The sequence below is a fragment of the Apteryx mantelli genome, chromosome 2, assembly GCF_036417845.1.
Source record: "Apteryx mantelli isolate bAptMan1 chromosome 2, bAptMan1.hap1, whole genome shotgun sequence".
NCBI classification, from domain to species: domain Eukaryota; kingdom Metazoa; phylum Chordata; class Aves; order Apterygiformes; family Apterygidae; genus Apteryx; species Apteryx mantelli.
The window spans coordinates 58,455,261-58,470,698 of record NC_089979.1 but is presented as its reverse complement, the minus strand read 5'-3'; the positions used below and the strand labels follow the sequence as shown (position 1 = coordinate 58,470,698).

General features: G+C 39.8%; 1 protein-coding gene across 5 annotated transcripts in view; it reads right to left on the bottom strand.

Moving 5' to 3' along the window:
* The window catches only part of LDLRAD4 (low density lipoprotein receptor class A domain containing 4), a 318,465-nt gene that overhangs the window by 142,410 nt on the left and 160,617 nt on the right, over positions 1 to 15,438 (bottom strand). For all 5 annotated transcript variants that reach the window (XM_013942419.2, XM_067290736.1, XM_067290738.1 and 2 more), the window contains one exon: positions 4,568 to 4,708. In XM_013942419.2, the coding sequence (XP_013797873.1) occupies positions 4,568 to 4,708 (141 nt within the window). The remainder of the gene's footprint in view (positions 1 to 4,567; positions 4,709 to 15,438) is intronic.

The following is a 15,438-nucleotide window of genomic DNA, read 5'->3' as shown; positions in this document are numbered from 1 at the left end:
CAAGGCAGGCTGATCATTTATTGTGAAACAAAGGGAAATGCTCTAACAAACGAACTGTGGCCTGCTAGAAGCAGGCACATTGCTTCAATTCCTCAGAGTCCAAATTTTGCAGGTCACATGTGACGGCAAGCTGCCGACAAGGCCAAGGCTGTAATGTTTAAAAGTCGACTCTTAATCTCATTTTTCATATCATAACTCTATGCAGTTAGCACACTGTAGACCCCAGAGCAGTGCTGGAGTAATAATCTTCTCCATTATCTCGATAATTAATAAGTATTTACAGTCTACAAAAATAAAAATAACAAATGGACCCACCAGAAGTTGACATGGGCTGCTTCGTAAGAGGCTATCTCGAGCAAGATGTGAAAAACACTCAGTCTTCACTGAGGAAGGGGAGGTATATTTTTAAAACGCGTTAACTAACCTGTGTTAAAAATCCCAATGTGAACAAAGCAAGCCATTATTTTAACATGTTCAGGTTAAATGCCTTAGCATTTACTTTGACCAACTAACACTTGCTGGACCTGCAACTTTGGCTGTCTAAAATCAGATTTTAACACACATTAGCTAATACATCTTTTACTTGATAAAGATTTCACCTAACTGCCCCCTAATCTCTCAGTGCTATACAAAAATAAATTGCCTACATAGCAGCATAAGGAAAGTCTACCTACGAGTCAGCAGAGGAAAATTACTAAACCAAAGGACTGCAGAAACATATGTTATTTGTTTAACTTTGCATATGTGAGACATGTTTTATTGCATTCAAACGCAATATTTAGAAAGACTGAATCAACAGCCTTCACAAGGGAGCTGGATAAGAATAGTAAGGAGAAATGAACACTAGGTCTATGAGATTTAAAATACTCTAACACAATGCGATAGTGTCTACTATGATCACAAAACCAGGGAGCAGGTCACCCACAAAAAGCATCTTTCTATACCACTGCTCACGCAACCAAACTGCACAATAAGCACCAATGAGACATTCTGGATTTGGCTGCCAGCAAGAACACAAATGAGAAATGCTTCAGTAGCCAGGAAATACAGGGTACCACTGCCATGGTTCGTACCACTTAAATAAACTGAAGCAGGACTTCCCTTGTGAAAATTTATTTAGATGTCCTTTGGGGGCAGTCTATGTATTACTGTGAAACACAATGAATATTGTTTCTACAGGATGATACAAGGTTTGAATACAGTATGAGAAAGGGATTCTTTGAGAAACGATACAGAAAAGAAGGACCACGTTAGTGCCAACCTCCTCTAGGTAAAGACAAAAGCAATCCCAAGGTGAAAGAGAGAGGCAATCCTGGTCAAACTTAGAGTAACACATATTTATACATTGCTACTTTCAACGACTCCCTGCACCTTCATGAAGTGTGCACAACAAGCAAGAACATGCAAGAACAGAGGTAACACAATACTGACCGATCCAAGAAAATTCTGCTTTTTACCTCAAGTCATTTTTTTAACACTCATTTTCCTGTTATAGTGCTGCATTCTTGTCACTAATTAGAGGCCAATCCACATAGGTACTTCTATTTTGCAAGGTAGCCGTGTCAGCTGCAACATATAACTAAAGCTCTGGTAGGGATCCCCATTAAAATCATTGAGGAAAAGCATGCAAAACTTTCTTAATTCAACATGTCATCCCTTTAAAGCCTGGAGACTTCACTTCAACAAGTATTCTAGAAACTTGCTTTCAAGACTGGAATAAGCCAATACAACTAACTGCCATATTCATAATAATGTTCTTTCATATTACCAGTTGGCACTGATTTCTACCATTTAACAGTTAATAGCCAGAACACGATAAATATCAGTATTCCCCATTTGTTTTAAATACTGTTTGTGGTTGTATTATTTTTCTGCTTGGCTTTGATCTTTTTTCTCTTTTTTTCACCTTTAGGACTATTGTTTTACCATGCTATTTATTTTTTTGATTTAAAACGGATGTCCCTTTATTTACCAGCTCCCATAACACACTCCCTATTGCAACAAAAAAGTACAATTGCTATCAATATCCAAAAATGCATCAACACATGAACTGTTCTCTCTGCCACAAGGTAAGCAAAAAGTTAAACATCTCAGAATGTTCCTAGCAATAAATCAAATATTTCCTCTACAAACTATCAATTTGCAATGTTGTTGCAAAAACAGCAAATATAATTCTTGGATGACTTAACGGGACTGTTTATGTAATTATTCCGCTTCACTCAGCACTGGGGAGGTCTTAAGCAGCAGAACTACAGTTTTGGGCACCATACTTTAGAGAGAACCAGAGAAGATGAACAAACATAACAAATTGAGGGAAACTTGATTTATGTGAAAGAGCTTGGTTTTATTAGATTAAAAAAAATAAAACCTATCAGAGGGAAACTGTCAGACACATGATAAGTCTCCAGATCTGTAAAAGGCTGATATAAGAAGGAGGCAAACAATTTTCCCCGTGTCTGCTGAAAGTAAAAGAAGTAGAGTCACCTTAATTTACAAAACTTTCCAAAGAAAGGATCATTAAGCACATCAACCTAAGTTCCTATGGAAAAAGTAGGCAACCTGCTACTGAAGGTTTCTTGGAGACAAATTTTGTCAGGTTTGGTCTGGATATACTTCATCCTGCCTGAGACAAGGAGGAGTAGCCAAGGGACCGGCAAAGCTGCCTTTCAGGCCTGCACTCCTGCACATCAGCAAGCTGCTCGCCTGCCTGAGGGGAGAGGGGCAATGAGGGCAGACCGCAGAGTCTGCGGACCCTGGGCAGTGCCGGCTTTTCGGAATTCGAGCGCTAAATTAATGCTACCAAATGAGCTACCAAACAAATGTTCAGACCTAATACAGTTGTGATCTCATACTTGTAATATCATCCTAGAACAAGGCGGTCCCAAGATCTATGAAACGTGTGATCAGACAGTGCCCCAATAGCTGCGCGTTGCCTCCGCCTACCACCGCACTGCCCTCAGAGCTCCTCGGCACGACTGCCAGGCCGACTCGCTCTCACAGGGCAAGAGCTGCACAGCATCTAAGGCAAAAAAGCCCTCTAATTAAACTTTAAAGATATGCTCTCAGTTTTGCATGCACAAATAACAGAGAATAATTTTTTACTACTCAAAAGCCAAACTCAGCGTAACTTCATGGAGTATAATACCTTTAACATTTTGATCTGGACCTGTTACTGGTGCCTACAGCTAATACTGGAGCTTTGGAAAGATTTTCATTCCAAAAAAACCACTAAAATACAATACAATACAATACAATCATCTGTAGGCCACTACTATTTCAAACCCTCTGAAATCACTGTGGAAGTACAAGACCAGTCATTTAAAAACATGTTAAACTGGAGGTTTGAGAGATGGGGATGAAGGGAACATATCCAATGCCTGCATTAATCTTCCATTTTGAATCCACTCTAGTGAAAATTCAAAATGCTGAGAATATACTTTCTGTTATTACAGGTACGTGCTTGTAATTTCCATTAATAACAACACCATAAATAACACAGATATGCCTAAGTCATACTCACAGTCAGAGCTGAAAAAGCTTATTCAGAGATGTCAATATTGGACAGAACCAAAACATTTGGAAAACAGTGCCAGACACCTCACTCCATATGGAAGTTTCTCTAGTAGATATTGAATGTAGTATGGCCTTATTGATTTCCAGCCAAACAATTTTCAGTCCTAGCTGGGAGGAGATGGCTTAGGGCGCATATGAAAAAAGTCATTTTCCTATTACAAGCAGTACTTGTTTCTGCTATCCCTGCATTAGATGAAGCATTCCCAAAAGCAGAATTTTAATCTTCTTTAAAGAAAATGTTGAGGTAATACTGTGCCATGACGTACGACAGGAAATCAACACAGCAACAGCAAATCTATTGTACTTGTAGACCAGAAGCATTATTGGAAAATTACTCCTCCCACCAGAGAGCTGGATTGTGATCCAAAATAAATAATTGCAGAATAGAAAAAAAATAAAATAAAAACTTGATTTCAGTGTACATCACTGAGGGCAAAGCACTAAGAGAGTAATTCTAGTGATAAGCTCTATCACTCTGTGTGAGGTATTTATACACCAAAGTATAGCAACCAAAGCTATTTTTAATATGTACCAACAAAAGCTCAGTGGCCTATCAAGTGATGCTGATCTCATCATCAAGAAAAATTATTTGATTAGTAGGAATGTTGACTGCAAACATTACAAGTTTCTTAATAGCATATAAAGACTGACAAACTGACAGAGCACAAAACATTTTTTAGAACCTTGGCAAACAAATTATTTTGGCTTTTGTAATATTATACTGTCTTTCTCAAAAGCACGTATGATCCATAAAATTATAACATCACGTCAATACCTGCAACACAAACTCCTCCCTTCCCTCTGCATAACTACAGCCGTCCAGATTTAGAAACCTAGAGAAAGCATGTTACAAATCACCGAGAAAATTATATTTTCTTTCCCTGTCTCATCCTCCCCATATATCGTACTGCAGACCAAGTTTGCAAACACGCTGATTTCTGAGGTAGCAGACATATTCCACATACACAGAGGCTCACAAAGAGCAAGTACTTACAGCTAAAGATGCCTGGAGGTGGATGCTCTGTTACAAGCAGACAGTTCTCTTCATCGCTGTTATCCCCACAGTCATTCTGTTGGTTACAAATCAATGAACCAAGATACAAGCATTTACCACTGGCGCAGGTGAATTTGCACTCTGAAAGGCAAAAAACAAAGCAAAACAAAATTGGTAAGGAAATCGGTGCTTACTTTCCTCACCTCTAGAATGAAAGTTAAAAGCAATGAATTATTTTTCAAGTAGATGCCGTAACAGTAGCAAGGTATTTGGCACTTTATCACCAAAATAAACAATGCAGTAGTTTTAAGCATTGCAAGTATAGATGATACCCAACTATACATGACACATTTCAGACCACCAGAATCAATCTACTAGTAAACCAGATTTGCCATCTGGGGAAATTCAACTTCTGATGTTTATGCTCTTTTCACCAAAAAAACAGACAGTGTTTTTTTCCAGGTCACACTGTTTACAGTTTGCTTAGGACAGGGACTGTGCGCTCTTGCACATCTGTGCAGCACTCGCGTATTTGGGGCAAGACAGCGCTATGAATAAAACTAGTAATTGCCCCACATGAGAAAGGACTTGCACAATGTCAAACAGCCTCAGCTGTAAGGCAACAGCGTAGTTTGTAACCAGCAACAATCCTGTCCAGACACAGCCAATTATTCCTTAACTACCTTCCCAAAGCCAATTTGCCAGTCTCCCAACTAATTACAATCAAGCACTCCGTGTCTGCACACCGAACTCCCACAGGCCAGTTTGCTTTACAAAGTCTGTAAACTTCTAAAACCTCTTTAAACTGTCTGGATGCTACAGGCAGGCAGGCTGCAGTTTCTGCATCTTGTTCATTATGAAGAAATGAATGATTTCCCCTACACACGGTTCAGTCAGCAGGAACAACTCGTATGTGAGCAAGCACTGGAACAAAAAGCTTTGTTCCCTCAAGTTCTTTCTTATCGCTCTCCCTTTCTGCTCTGTGCGCAGAAGGACGCAGGACGTCTGCCAGTGCTGCAAAAGGCACCGCACTAGACTGAACTCCATCTCTTCCAACAAGTGTAAAGGGAAAACACTTCACCTCGTGTCTCTGTCAAATTTTACCCCGAGAGGAGAGCCATGCGGTTACCTGCTCTGCCAGGGCTGCCAAACCCTCCATCCTTGCCCTTTTGCTTACTGATAAAGATTCAGTAGGTGCTCACCAGGGAGCTTTTTAGGGAAATTATTGCACAGTGCCTAGTCATCTTGGATGGTTTTCTCTGATTGTCAGTCTGCAAGCTGGCCTTCAGTCTCACTTACTTGTCTTCTCCCTGAAACGGTAATACCCTAATATTTAGAAAAGGCAGTATGTACTAAGGATGTCTACTATAGCTGATCATTAAAATTCCACTGCCCTTCAGCTAAACAGATCATTTAAATGTCAATTCCAGAAATGAAGCCTAACAGCATGTTTTTGAGTCGCAATTAAGAAATATTCACAAAATATAAATACAAAATCAAAAGCTTTCTTGCTAGGTTTGTTCCAATGATAAATATGCTACAGATATAGAATAGAGGACATATAATATCTAGAAAAATTACAATTTAATGATCACACTTCCAGAATGTTGACAACAACTTCTGGGTGATTCGCATTCCTGAGCAATGGGAAAGTGGATGGAATTAAAAACAAAGGCCACTCACAAGTATTTCATTTAAAGTAGTGCCATTTCCTGAACCCTGGGTTTCTCTAGGGCTACAATGTGGGCTGGCTGACTGGGCTTAACAGAGAGATGATCTCTGGGCCTTCAGCAATGAGCTAGAACTTGGTCATCGATAATATTAATAAGAGACTTTACATTAATCTTAACAGCACATGGATTGGGCTCAAACTGAATTGAGAAAACAGGACCTATAATTCTAAAAAGCACTTGCAACAGCTACAGAGCATGATATTTTCATGTATATATCTGGTCTGCAACATAAGCAAGGAATAGCAAAGGGGGAAATAAAAATAGGGAAAGAGAATGAAATCATTTTTCCTAGCATATTTGTTTTGTAGATAGAAGTGATTTGTGGACTTCACTCCAAAACCTTTACATCAACAGTATTAATGACATTTTGGTACACATACCAGCGAGAATCTGCTCACGCAAAATATATGCAGCAACATGTGCAACATATAAAATACTACTTACAAATAAAAATAAAAACCATAAAATACTACTTAAGAAAAACAAGCACTTGCCATATACTTTCAAATTTATCTTCCTATTGCACTGGCTCAAATCTTAGTCAAACTGTATTTAAAAATCAGTAAGTATTTTGCGCAAACAAGATTCTCAAGATTCAGTTTTTTTCAGTTCAACCCTGTAGTACTTAAACAGCTCAAATTGTACAAGAAAATATTGTACCAAAAAAAAAAAAAAATCTTTCTCCTGTTGCTTTGTCCCCCATCCTTCTCTGCAACAACAAAGAAGAGCCATTTAAGCGCACAGTTTTCTGTTTTCCCCAATAGAGTTTAAAAAAAAAACATAAGCAAACTGAGAAAGCCTTTGAAACTCAAGGAACTAAGAAGGTCATTAACAGTTACTTTTGCAAAGGAGACTTGAAAGATTGGCCTCAATATTAACAATCTGATAATTACAGCACTTTAGGACCCATTTTTGCAACTTCAGACAATAAGAAACTGTAACAAGAAAAGAAAAAGGCTGCTTTGGAAGACTAGAAAGGTTGGCTTGAAAGGGTTCAAAATTTGCAGATATTTTAAATGAGGAGTGCAACACAAAGGCAGAGTGAAATATTATAAAGTATACATAAAATGCCGACACCTTCTGAAAATTGGTGTGGTAAAGGACATGCTGCTTCTATTTGAAAGACAAACATCAAACACCATATTGCTTGAAGTTAAAACATTAGGCATGTTACTTTGGCCAAAATACTCAATTCTTTCCCAGTGTCTTCGTGTTGATATCTAGTATAAAGCTTTCCACATTTCCCCAAAGACTGATATAAAACACTGAAGCAAGATGTCAGCTCAAAAGTAAATAAACCTAACAAGTTTGGGTTTCTATTTGCCAGCAGATTATATGGAATTCAGGCAAAGACCAACGGAAGAAGTAACTCCAAGCATTAATTTCAGTAGCTCTTTTGAAGTTTTGAAGTTATGTATTTTAACTAACATTACTATAAGAAAACTAACCATGGAAAAGAATTTGTGATTGAAAGGGTTTTTTGCCCTATATCACATATCACGTCCAAATTTTAGATTTGAAAACTAAGATGCAGAATCAACTTTTCTTGTAAAACTTGACGCCTACTTCCTCCCTCCCTCAGATACAAGAACATTGCCATCGTCAAGGTGAATAAAAAAGAGTCATCAGGCCCTTCCTGCCCTATTGAAGTCCCCACATTGACCGGACAGTTGCTCTCTGTACTGCAGGAATTTTTTTTTGCTTTTAAAGCAGCCTGTATGGTCAAAAACATCTTACATTGTGAACTCCCTCCAAATTTATTTGCCAAGAAAGCGGTGCTATCGTGCCCATTCAGAAGTAACGTAATCAGTACAACTATCAGAACAAACCTCACCCAGGGAGAACAAAATGTGTCTAAATCCAGGAGAATGTCAGTTTTTTGACAACTCCTGTGCTGTAGGGAGGCTTTCACAGAGAGGAGTTTTCCTGGAAATGGAGCAGAGACCCCAGGTGTTAGTGCTAAGTCTTGAAAATACAGAACTTGAAATATTTCAGGGGAGGAACACCAGCTGCCTATGGAAGCTTGGCCAAGAGAGAGCACTCCGTTCCCAAAGAAGTCAGACAAAAAGATAGTCCTGGACTGTCTTAAGACTGGGGATAGTTAAAATATATATGTCAGGTCCCACTGAAGCCAGAAGTGTCCTGTAAGGAGCAGTCTAAGAGCACGGTGACAGCTGCTCACCGTGACCATTAGTCAACACTACACAAAGGCTAATACAGAGCAGCACTTCCTACGTCCTCACTCTTGCACTGTCCAGTGAAAAGTATGGAAACCCAGAAACTTTGCAAGCATTTAAAAATGGTTTCTCTATAGAGCTATAGTTCACTAGGTCTTCCTTTAAATGAAGGATCGATACAAAGAGACACAAATACTGATGTTAATGACCATGATGGCTGCATATGACATCTAACAGAATTTAATACCTAATGGAGGACAAAATAGTGCAAAACTTAACCTGCATAACCATGTTCTATTGAAGTCTAAAGGAAATACTCAAAGGAAAAATGTGTTGCAGGAATGGGACAAATGAATTAAACAGATTATTCCATGAAAAATACAGATACTTTCAAACAGGCAATATACCTAGCATTAGGTATATCTGACTTATAAACTAAAATTCAGCAGCTTACAGTAGTTTGCATGGTAAATGCATTTAGACATCGTGTGCTTTTACTAAAACCAAAACAGAAGCCTTTGTTCTAAAGCAAGATGGATTAAAGTCAGTTTGATATAGATAGCACAAAGCAAATACTGGAGTATTGTCAAACTGAACGCTAGTAAATAAAGCTGAAGTGCTCTGTACCAAAATAGGAGGAGTGACCTCAAAACGCCCTGACAGGGAAATCCAGACCAGTCCAGACTAGCCGAATGAGCCTAATGACACACCCGAGAGCTCTTTTCAATACAAAGTCTTGTACTTGGCTTGTCTAGACGAGAGGAGGGGGAAAAGCTCCAGTTCTGAAAACAAGCCAGCACCATCATTCTTTCATAAATAACTTTTCAAAGCCAGGCAATTTTCCTCTTCATTTTCAAGTGGCAATTAGTGCAACATCAGTAGGTTGGTCAGCAAGACTCTGACTACTACAGCTAAACCTGAAGCAAGATGATGGCTGGAGTTTGGAAAAAACAGCCCTTCTTATTATGTTTATAATTGTCTGCAACAGAATTTTAAAATATATCTTGCTAATATAGTGACTCGTGAAAATGAAGTTTTAATAAACATGCGTCCAGACAGAACTAGTCTACCTTGAAAAAAAGAGAATACTAAGAATCTGATTATGTATATTTCCTATTTTTAGAAACTGTATGTAACTAGTATACACAAGCATATTTCTCAAATGTTCAAAGTAGAGGCTTTTATGTATAAACCCTCTACATACAAATACCCATTAATATATGACTGAAAGCATTTAAAATCATTAAAAGAAGGTTATGTTTCAGCTGCAACAACAAAAGATAAGTTTGCCTCACGATACAAAAAACTACTCTGATTAGAGTTTTTTTTAATGTGAAATGCAAGGTCTGCTATATTGTGTATGCTTATTTTACACTTTCCGTGCCTATCCAACAAGATAATTTTATCCTTGCATTCCACTTAATTCTTTTAGACTTCATTTACACTTGACTTCATACATATGAACAGTGTTCCTATTGTTTTGTCATCCCGCTTACTGTAGGGCATTTTTAATTATAGCTAAGTGCTGTTTGTTTTTGTAATATAAGTCCAACCACAGGCCAAAAGAAAAAAAAAAAAAGTGTCATATTGAAAAAATGTGGTGTTTTAGGCCAGTGTTATGATGCATGTCACAGCTATTTATTTAACAGGTCTGGGATGATTATCTGACCCAGGGGCATAATTCTGTTCCATCCATTCAAATAAAAATACAAAACCATATACATAGCCGGTGATCTAAAACTGTTACAGCTAAGCTGTAGTAACACAGTTCAAATACACAAAATGAAATCCTAAACAATGTCTGGGACTTAAGGATGTAAAGGCAGTCTCCTCAAATCCAGAGAACTGGTAACAACCCTAGCAACACAGGCAGCAGAGGGTGATCAAATACTTTATTGGCATAATGTAACTAGAAGGAAAAAAACTTTGTCTCTAGGTCAATCTAGAGCTCTGGAATAAAGGCTTAACTTCCAATTTCCTAAATTAGAGCTCCATTTTAAGTATCATTCTTCTTCATATTACTGTTCATTATTTCTCCAGATTTCCATGTATAAAGGCCTGAAAGAAAATGTTTACAGGGCATCATCACCTGTTGTAAGGGTAATAAGAGGCAGAAGGGGTAAATTGGGGAGGGTGGGAGGAAGCACACTTCACTGGAGATTAAAGACATAAAACCCACAAATACCAGAGTCACTACAATAAAACCCTGTTCAACCTCTGATAAACATCTGTCTGTGTATTATTTTTAATATTGTAGATTGTAGCTTTATAATGGGAAGTAAATCATAAATAGAAGGCAGAGCATACAAGGAACATGTTTATTTGGGAAAAAGCTTTGTTAATAAGGAAGATGGCAGGCTGCCATATGATCTAATAAAACTCCATTGGCGCAGGGAAAAGAGGGATAAAAAGGTCTTTACAAAACAAAAAAACACTTCATAAAAAGAATGCCAAGCAGAATACCAGCAAAAATGAAAGCGGATCAGCTTATGCGGAATAAGAAACAGAGCTGTAAAGCCATAGTCAAAGGTCTGTCCTCGCTGCCCAAAAGCCTCACGCAGGACAGAAGAGACTGTTCACAGAGCAACACAAAATGGGGAATAACCGCCATTCACTGCCCAGGGGAGACTGCAACCTCAAAAACACATTGATTCAAAGAAGGTCGTTACTGGTTCAAAACCAGTTTCATTTGTTGAGCTGCTATCATCTTTCAGTCCCCCATGCACCCTTGCTTATCCAGCAATTATCTTTTCATCTTCTTCTTAAGCCACAGCTTTCAACTATGCAGTTTAACTATTTACTATTATTGCCGGTAACTAAAGGAAGCAAGCATAATATTCTGACATACAGGCAGTAAAATCTACTATTTAATTCCTCAATTCACTGACATTAGGACATTTCACTAAGCTTATCCTAATTAATAGCCTGAACAAAATTACATTAGACACCACGGGGACAGCTGAACGAACTCCTTTATTTTGAGACTGTCAGTGGAATTGGTTTTCATCTGCAATCTTTCTTCCTCAATATATACCTGTCCACAGTCATCTAATAATTTTCAAAAAGCTTAAGCGTGTGAAAAGAAACAGAAAGGCCTCCCTCTAAAGCCCATCAGGGTATTGCGAGAGGAGTTTTCATCAGCACTGGAAAGATTTTGTCCGTCAACGCTGAATTCAAGAGACTGGCTATCACTCAATCACCATCTTGCCGAAATTAGCAGGCCAGCACGGCCTCACGGCTGGGACGGGCAGCTCCCCCGAGTAGGGCTGTTCTGCAATGAAAAGCTGACAGCGCCCATCAGAGCGCTCCTCTCAAACTGCCAGCCCTCTCCGAGGTGACCTTGAAGACCATCAGGCTTACCCACTTAGCCAGCCTTGCCACAGTAGGGAAAGGCAATTAAAGGAAAGGCTCTGTTACTGCCATCTTCATGGATAATCTTTTCGGTCTTATTTCTCTTTCCGTAAAACTGCAAGACAATATCAGAATGCTGGAAAAATACTTAAAACTAGTACAGAGAGCTCCTTGTTTTACTCTGAATATCTACAAATCTATGGCTTTGCTCAAAATTTCACCTTGTAGTCTCCCATCCCCATGGAAATAACATATTTTTGTTATTTTATTGACAATATTAATGTCTACATCTTAATCACATGGCATCATATCCTATCTTTTAAAGTCAATTGAAAAAAACGCTTGTTCATTACAGTGGACACTTGATCATACTTATTTTACAGCATAACTTCATTGCAAAGCTAATCCATGGTCTTAATGCAGTTTTTACACTTAAACCTCTTGTTTTCCAGATACAAAAATTCTGACATGGCTTTGACAGTGCTTTATAGCCATTCTGTCTTTGCTCTTTTTCATAGGCTAAAGCCTAAGTTCTGCTTTAACACCAAGTTTAAACCTGTTTTTTTCTGAAATAAGCATACTGATGGTGGCTGACTCATTCCACCCACCTGCTGGGTTTGGATTTTCTGCCCTTTTCCCAACACCCTTTTCCTGCACTGGAAGTCACCTCCGAGCTTATGTCTACTGAAACTCCACAACTTCTGAGCAGAACTGCAGCCCCTGCTCCGTACTCGGGTAGCGCTCCTTCACACCCCCACCAAAGCATCCCGTCATCCTCTCTGGCAACAAGGCTCCTGCAGAAACGCTCCCCTGGCATCACGTGCCCCGTGCTCGCCCCTGCCGCCAAACAGGGACGCACGTCAGTGCCAACACCTGAGCTGCGCCGGGGGCTCAACTGTGACCCAGGAGAGGCTTGGGACAGAGCACGCGGAAAGGAGGGTACAGTGGGCCAAGGCAGACGCGTGCAGTTGTCAAGCTGGCAGACAGGGAGTGCTTTCACTGGGGGTCCCAATCTGGAGCTGAGCAGTCCGTAAGGGCTGGTTTTCCCACAGCATACTTGAACGGAGCCATGGGAGTGCCTCACATTTCTCACGGGTCAGAGCAGAGGCAAAGCGCCGCTGCTGCCGGTGTGCTAGGCTAACCCAGGTGGAGCTGGGTAAACTGCGCAGTCAACACATACCCGTTAGGAGAAGAAAAAGCAGGCCAGCATGAATATTGGGAATTTTCTCGTCATGGTCCTCCCCAGCCCTGCCGGTCCCTGCCTGCCCCCAGCTCCTCCTGCCAGCCCTGGCCCCAGCCCAGCCCAGCCCGGGGCTGTCAGTCGCTGCCCCATGACACCACAGCGGTGCCGGCAGAGGTACCCAGCACCCAGGGCTGCCCCTGGGGCCTTGCACCCTCAGGGCGGAGGGACGCAGAGGTACCCAGTACTCTGCCGGCAGCCCCCGGCCCCCGCGGCGCCCGGACATTTCTATAGGCTCCACCAGGGCTTCCCTAATCAAGTATGTGGAGCAGGCACTGGTGACTCAGCTAATGGCACTCTCGTTTTCAGTTGTGAAATTACATGAAGAGACAATTAAAAATACATTTAATATATGCCTTAAAATTTTTGTCAAGCACTCTGTCATTATCGCAGGGAAGTTTATGCAATTGCAGATGAGAAAAACAGGGTATATGCAAATGAGATTTTCTTAACTTATGGTTCTCCTTTCATATAATTTGAAGAATTCCTGCATTATGGTATGAATTTTAAAATTACGTTAGTTGGTTAAAAAAGCCTTTATAATCAAAGGAGTATCACTTTCCAGATTTGCAGAGAGCTGCATAGTTAGAGGAATATAAAATGAAAAAACTATATTACTGTAGCAACTTCTTGTTCTTTTCTGGAATATTGTTGGCACAGTGAATAGTTCAAGACTAGACCATTTTTATCAGGTAACATTGTAATACCTGAATCCAAAACAATACAAGCCAAACCAGGGCACCTGACAGATGCATTGCTAAGTTTTGATTACAATTCTGAAAATGGGCTCAGTGGAGGGCACCCGGTGGCCGCAGCATGTGAGGGTTAGATATCTGAGAGGAGGGGGAAATCAGTAGAAGTCCTGTCTATATTTTCTACATTATTAAATTAGGTCATATTACTTAAGACTGTGACCCCTCTAAGGCAGGAGCTGTTTCCAGTCCTGTTCGTGCATCTGTTGTTACCGCTCCTAGGAAGTACCAAAATACAGAATAAATACCATTCTCATCTACAATCACGTAACATTATTAAAGCAGTAGGGTTGTGAAATACACCTACGAATTTGATCTTCCATAGAAGTAATGTGCAATGCAAACACAAGTATACCATGTTTTGGATGGCTGTTCAGAAAACATCAATCTAATACTGATTTTTCACATCTTCCTACATGTACCACGCAAAAACTATAAGAGAAATAGATATATTTACTATGTGTCAAGATGCAGGATCATTAGGGAGCTTCCACTGTAAAGTGATTTTCAGATGCAAATAGAGAAAAGAGTTCCCTTTTAATTTCTCAGCAGTATTTGAATTGTGCAATGTGCACTAATGTGACTAATGACAAGCTTTTTATTACATACTGTGAAGCTCTGAATGTGATTAGTTATGGATGTCTGTCAGTGACATGTTCTCCAATCCACACCAGTAAAGATTTACATGGTCCTATAGTAAAGACCTTGTCATAGTCAAGTCTTTGTACTTTGAAAGTGATTTCCCTTTAATAAAGGTCCAATTATCTAAAAAGTGTCCAGTTCAGGTCACCATGCCTGAGTGTTCATTTAACATAAATTACAAGCAAAATAACACATAAAGTACAGCCAAATACACTGCTCTCAATGGCTTGCATCTTACAGCATAAACAATTATTTTCACAAACTAGTACCGTCTTATATCAATCAGTATTTAATTTTTCAGTCATTATTCAGCTCTTTCTAAAAAATGAGTCACACTTATTTCATTCACCTTAGTACCTTTCCCAGAAGGCTGGATTTTTGTGGCCAAGACTTTTAACAAATTAAATAAAATAACATGCTTTTCCAATTAGAAAATTCCTCTTCTCTACCCCTTGCCATCTCCTCCAGCCAATTTCCATTAACACTCCCTCCCAAAAATGTATTGCGTGGCAAAAGTATACAGACTCCCACCCCTGCGCATTTCCATACTACAGGGGAGCTGCTAGTCATTAGGGTTGCCTAACACTTTCCATTAAAGCCGAGGCTCGGTGAATCCCTCCCACCTGCGCCTCCACTGTACTGCAGGAGGGCTTTGATGTGCAGCACAAAGGACACCCTCAGGCTATAGAAGTGCCTTTGCTTTGTCCCAGGAAACTCTGTTCGGCTTTTACGGAAATATAAACTGTTAAAAAAAAATCGCCTGCCTTTCAATTGTCTCTGTCAGGAGAGTTTCTGGCAACGCTCCAAAATAACTAAGAGGCACAGGCACGGTGAGGCTCAGATGGTATCACTGCCAGAGCAAGAGCACGAACAATACCGTGCAAGCAGCAGAAGACAGATCAGTCGTGGTGGGGAAAAGGGATGGGCTCTGCTCCCCAAAACTTGCAAACAATTTCAGTTTCACTTCCAGGTATCT